This window comes from Mercenaria mercenaria, chromosome 6 (genome assembly GCF_021730395.1).
Source record: "Mercenaria mercenaria strain notata chromosome 6, MADL_Memer_1, whole genome shotgun sequence".
In the NCBI taxonomy this organism is placed as follows: Eukaryota; Metazoa; Mollusca; class Bivalvia; order Venerida; family Veneridae; genus Mercenaria; species Mercenaria mercenaria.
This window is the reverse complement of record NC_069366.1, coordinates 47,296,319-47,302,711: the sequence shown is the minus strand read 5'-3', so window position 1 is coordinate 47,302,711 and position 6,393 is coordinate 47,296,319. Positions and strand designations below refer to the sequence as shown.

Here is a 6,393-nt window from a genome sequence, read left to right as displayed (position 1 = left end):
GTTTCTCGACAGCACTTCTAAATCTCGAACTGTTTTTTTTTTTTTTTGTATTTAACATCTCCGTATAGTTGCAAACAATATTTCAATACAGTATTTACATCCTTGCCAGTTTATTATAAAAAAAAAAAACATGGTTCACAATCTGACGCTAACGTCGGAACGTCATCAAATATTAGTGTTTCTCGCGGGTGGAAGCAACGCCGCATCACGTGACATAGCAACGCCGACGTAGCGACCGATTGTCTGCTACAATTTTGGTACAACGACTAAAACTCACCACAGACTTGCAAATATGAAAAAATACAAGTAAGTAAAATTTCATTTTGTTTCAATTAACATGGAACTTTTTTTAATGCACATTTAAGTGTATGACAACTTCATTTTAGGCAACAGATGACCAATCCAAAGTAGATACACTGTTCTTCACCCACTCAGAATGGTCATATATATTTATTTCAGGTTCTGAACAAAGTTATATCACCCACACATTTTGAGTTTGTTTGTGGAAATTCCAATGAAGTTATATATCTTAAAATGGCTTAAATCTACACTCAGTTTAGAAAGTTTATATTCCTGTGATATTGTAAGAATTAAATAATATAAAAACGTGTTGAAAAAATGAGTAAAATAGGACATTTATAATACGAATTCAAAAGTGTCCATAAACATTTTCGATTGTCAAACTCTATATTTGAAAGCACACACATATATATATACGAAAGGGTTATATGAGCAAGCTAATATTCTGACATATATTTTGCTGAATGACCACTGAATTTAATTGACACTTGCATGACTAAAATCTAAAATCTAAAATAGTAACAAATAAAGACTAGATTGACATATATTTGCGTATAATGCTCAAAAAATAGCTTTTAATTTTGTATTATCTTTTGTTCTAACACTTACCCTGCTATATTTCTATAATGAACATGTCCATCTTTCAATTTGGACGGTATATTAACTGTTAAAAAGGGTGCTTACCAAAAATACTGACTGAATGGCGAACAGTGTCAGATCATGATCAGACTGCACGGATGTGCAAGCTCATGATCTACACTGGTCACAAAGGCAGAATCAGTTGTGTTTAGCATGATAAAGGTTAAGTTATGTATTTAATGTCTGGCCGTTTTTATTATATCAAGCTAAACTTATCTTAATTTCCATCACCTTTTTTCTTGGCTTCTCTTTACAATTATTCCCGATTTTGATTGTATTCCAAGACTATATTCTTTGTCCCCGTACAGTTCCGGGCTCAAAATCGTTTTGAGCTCGGAACTGTATGGGGACAAAGAATATAGCAAAAAGGAGAAAAATTCTATACGTCTTTCATTCTTATCCATTCTTGTATATTTTGTACAAACTATGATGAATGTATTTGAGCTCGTAACGCATACTACGTTTGAACCAACTAAACTGACTGATTTAATAACTTACGTTATTATAAGTATGTAGTTGACACTTAATTATCGTGTGTTCTTTCTTAATATTGCATACCTCTTATGATATAAATACAAAAAATGTACTATAGAAAATTACTTAGCTCAGTGATATTGTAGTTTGTTTGTATTTCAATGATAATATACCATAGCTCTTAGTCTTAACATGCGTACGTGTACTTATTTATTATACTTGAATTAGTTGTAGTATCACATATTGTAAGTAAGTGTATAAAACGGTTTAGTACGGTGGCATGAAGTTGACATGAGGATTATATTTTTTTTCGAAGAATCGCTCCAGTAACAAAGAACCTGACACGGCCGACTTAGTCATTTCGTAATTTTTTTTTGAAAAAAAAAAGAATAACTTGTGTTTCGCTTTTTTTGCAAATAACAAACAAATCACATGTTACATTTATGCAACCATAGATTATAGTTTATGCTTCTTTATCATGACCCTGACTTGTGTAAATAAAATTTACTTAATTCAACTCAACTTAATCGTCGGGTTTGCTCTCCATGTTTAAAAGAAGAAACTACTTTCGATGAGATGTTATAGTTATTCCGCGTTCTTGAATTTAGTGACCATATCATCGGCCCCCTCCCACGCTTCCCCCACCCGCATAGTCAGCACACAAGTAGTATATACCATTAGCAAACGTTTCCAGGGTAACAGTCAGGGCCCCGAACTCCATAAACATAACTGTTATATGCTTCCGTCGTCAGTGTCAAATGGCCTATTCAACCCTTAGCCTGCTGGCGGCAAGTGATTCTGCCTATGCGACCAGTGCAGACCAAGATCAGCCTGCACATCCGTGCAGTCTGATCATGGTCTGCACTGTTCGCTATTCATTCAGTAAATTTTCAGTGAACACCCCTTCGGATATTAAATGGTATTGCCCAAATTGAATGATGGACCAGTCAATTTTAGAAATTTAGCAGGATAAGGGTTAAACAGACGCAGACCTGTAGAAAACGTTTTACCAACAACATCATTATCATTTAATTAAATATATTTTTTCAGACCTGTTGATGCAGTATATGAAGACATATACGACTTTGATGATATCAATGGTAATGTTTTATTTTCATTTGTATTGCCCAATCTTTTTGAAGTTCTGAAGAAAATTGAAATTAAGCTTTTCTTTCTAGGTTCTTATTTCTTAAAGAAAAACGGTAGAGTCTAACTAATTGTTAACCATAAATACATTTACTGTCCTTTAATTTATATGGTATTCATATGCATGCGATATAATTCTGCAAACGGAAAACTAGTTCCTCAATAACTTTCAGAAATATTGACCGCCACTTACGTTGCAACCTTTCACAGCAGTTGAAAGTATTGTGTTTCAATACGTGTACGCGTGCGGCATCTGCTACAAATACCAATCAGGTGTCTGTTTAAACTGATCAATACAGATGTAATTTATCAACTGTTTAACTAAATATCGTATACTGTTTAACTAAATATCGTATACTTTGGATACTTCTGCGATTTATTTGAAACTCTATTGTAATACTGTAGATACATGTACATTCAAGACAGAAACATATTCAGAACTCCACAGGTGAAAAAATTCATGTTCAAAATTTACAGGTACATCCTTTGAATCTCCAAGGTCAAGTAAAACCTACACTGTTGACAATTCTGGTAACATTGTCCATCCCAGCAACAAACCTAAAGTCACAGATGAAAGGGTACACTTACCTCCCGTGGTCGTCGGTAGAAATCTGGTTCCCCGGCCCCCGACGGCTAGATGTGGTATTGCTTATAGACGCGAAAAGTCATCTGCAGAATCTGGGAACACAAATATTGCCAGGCAAAATAGAAAACAAACTCCAAATGGTAAGTCAACAATTATCTTAGAAAGTAGATTTTAGCACTAGCCCGATGACAAATAAATGAGTTCAGCGACAGGGTAAATTGTCTTCCTGTGTAAAGTACAAACAGTTTTATACTTATCTTACATATAAAAAAACTATTTTGTACGAAATATTTTATTCTTTTCTTGTACAATTCAGTTCCAAGGCGACCAAATAATGAACATCGTGATGACTTAGATGGAACAGCAGTAAAACCACCACAGACCACTGCTCATCTTGATAGATATACAAGGCAAGGATACCGTCCTTCTAGACCGGAGCCTGTCGACCATGATGCTCTATACAGGTCTCTGATGGAAGGTGTACAAGACAAAAGCATTCTAGAGAAAAGTCCCCAAGTCCTCGAGTATGAAAGAAGAAATAACATCAAACACGAGGGATACAAGAGCGAAACAATTGAGAAGAATGCTCTGATGTCCAGCCAAGCCGATGGTGTCCTTACAAGGCGGGTAAGAGCATATGAAAAAACTACTAAACACGAGCCGTTTTTCCTAAACGACCGTTTTCGCTTAGAATAAATCATCTTTGAAGGAATCACTTTTAGACATAGGTTCTGATAATTCAAGATAATCTACATAACGGATTCAATTTAGAGATTATTTTGCTTACATGTTGACTTTTATAGAAATGATTTCAAATGTCAGAGTTAGATGAGAGTAAAAGTGTTGCTTTCAGAAGAGCCACTTATTTATTTGGAATTTCTACTACTACATGTGCTGAATTACACATTGTACAAAAATAAATATCTTTTTTCCAGGGTTCTGTATGCGAACCAGCACCTCCAACAGCCCCTAAGCCCGAGGTCCAGCATGGATACAACAGAAATCGACGAAGATTACTACATGCCAGTGTTCAGCTTGATCAGAATATTTCCGTCCACAACCCGCCAAAGTCATATCACAAACCCAGACCTCAAACAGCTGAAGTTGAGATCGACTACGATGGAGACGTACAGGAAGCGCTCAGGGCCGAGAGAGAGCTTGATCGTCTCCATAAGGAGCTTGAAAAGCAGAAGAAAACCAATCTGCCATACGGAATGGAAATCCTTCCTCCTACAACAGCTGCTGCAGCCAATTCAAATCTTCCAGGGTGTTCAACCCCATGCCTGATCCCCACTGCCGCTGTCCCTTACAAATCAGCTGAGCATGTGAAAACCTGGAATGGCGATACTGCAAAGAGAGGGCTGGGATTTAGGTCAAAGATCAAGAGAGAACAACAGGAGAAAAGAAAGCTTAGTATCAACCTTATTCCTGACAAAATCAGGAAAGAAATGAAAAAGTATTTTGGCTAAATTAGTTTTTTTAAAATCATATATCTTTTTATCTTTTTCGATACTTTGTCTAAAACATCATTTTCAGTTACTGGCATTTATATGTTTGCTGATGTTTATGACGTTGTATTTCATTCATTTGTGATTTATGCTCGCAATCGCTGGTGATAGATACCGTGATAGTTTATGTGTGCAGCTAAAAGACAAAACTCGTTTTAATATTTGCAACACTCAAAGTGAATTGTAAATATATACGCATGTGCTTTTTTCAACGTGGTTACTGTCGCTGTTTGACCAATGCTTCAAAGAAACTGGATTCATGGAATGAAGTGATATTAGGCTAGATTTTTACACTTATAATTACTGTATGCAAAATGAAGTCATAATTAGTTGTGCTGAAGTTTCAACAAAGATATTGACACTGTTTGACCAGTTCGTCACAGAAACTGTAAATATTTGTGACGAAAAGTTCTTCAGACTATTAATTAATAAGAGATATGTTCGCAGAAACTGAAACACAAATGACAGAGAATAACAGAAATTTATTCATTAAAAATGAAACTGCACACAGCTGAAACTTACTACCCAGTGGTAAATGTTGTGATTTGCACTAAGATCTATGTTGCTTTTATGGACTTGAGGGACAGAACATATTGCTTTGTGTTGAAAAGAAAACTGATATAGAAAATATCTGAACTTAGTTGTGAATAGATATACAGAATTACAGAATGACATGAAGATGCTGGTTTAGAAAATTAGAGTTAGAACATTGAAAAGATAACACACACCATAAGAAGGTAACTCATTGAGAAGGTGACATAAAAGTGATACGCGCCACATGCGTAATAAAAGGATAATGGAGTGGAGCATTGTGACTATGTTGATTATGTCAATAATCTGTATACATTAAAACAAAATTTTTTTTGTAATCCTGTTTTATTGTATTTATGTAAGAATTATAGGCGTTTGCTGATTTTATCTAGTCTTCGGAATATGACATTGATTGCATGAAAGATTACCCGAAAAAAGATGCCGATTCTGACCTAGAATGATTATAAATCAAACTGCGAAAAAAAGAAGTTCTGCATTTATTAGATCGCTCTCTCGCTCATATGTTCTTTATCAACTGGATTCATCAAAATCTTTTTTAACCAAAAGATATATTTGTTATTCAAAAGATAAAGTTCTTGAGATCTCTTTGTCATCGTGCTTTTGCTCTATAACCATCATGCTATTATTGCTTCACCGTCGTGTCATTCTCTTGGGAAAACCGAAACTATCACGTTTGAACGGCAACAATACAGTTACACAGAGCAAATGAGATAACGGAGATTTATTGAAATACTTCATCCAAGAAGACTTAAAACCGAAATATGGTAGAAAAGACAATACATGTTCGTGTATTGTATGGAAATGTCGTTTTGAATTCCCGGTAACAGTGAAACTATGCACTTGCCGTAATTATTTATTTAGGCATTAATGCCTAGTTCACATTTGACCTGCGATGCATCTGCGGAGCCCGTAGACTGCCAGTATCCTCCTTTCCGTGCGGCCTCCGTGCGAAGGCAGGAGATGGTAGTGCGCTTTTCGTACGGACTCCCGGGCTCTGCAGCCTCTACAATATTGTTTAGCGAAAAATTATACAGATTTGAAAAAATCGTAAGCCCGTAGCCCGTAGACATGTCGCAGGTGGCATTGCACAATCTCCGCACAGGCATCGTTAGGAGGCCGCGCCCTGATCGTGCAGCCAACGCACGATTTTCCATGGACATGGTGTCCAAAAGAAATCGTATGGAGACT

General features: G+C 35.9%; 1 protein-coding gene across 1 annotated transcript; it reads left to right on the top strand.

Moving 5' to 3' along the window:
• Window positions 1–215: 215 nt before the first annotated feature.
• LOC128557726 (uncharacterized) lies at window positions 216–5,214 on the top strand. The gene is made up of 5 exons (XM_053545771.1): window positions 216–306; window positions 2,464–2,513; window positions 3,037–3,285; window positions 3,462–3,772; window positions 4,081–5,214. The coding sequence occupies exons 1-5, from the start codon at window positions 293–295 to the stop codon at window positions 4,612–4,614; spliced, it is 1,158 nt and encodes a 385-aa protein (XP_053401746.1). The 5' UTR covers window positions 216–292; the 3' UTR covers window positions 4,615–5,214.
• Window positions 5,215–6,393: the final 1,179 nt, after the last annotated feature.

Coding starts and splice junctions, on each gene's coding strand:
- LOC128557726 (XM_053545771.1), top strand. Junction 2,514..3,036: donor CGACTTTGATGATATCAATG/GTAATGTTTTAT, acceptor CAAAATTTACAG/GTACATCCTTTGAATCTCCA. Junction 3,286..3,461: donor TAGAAAACAAACTCCAAATG/GTAAGTCAACAA, acceptor TGTACAATTCAG/TTCCAAGGCGACCAAATAAT.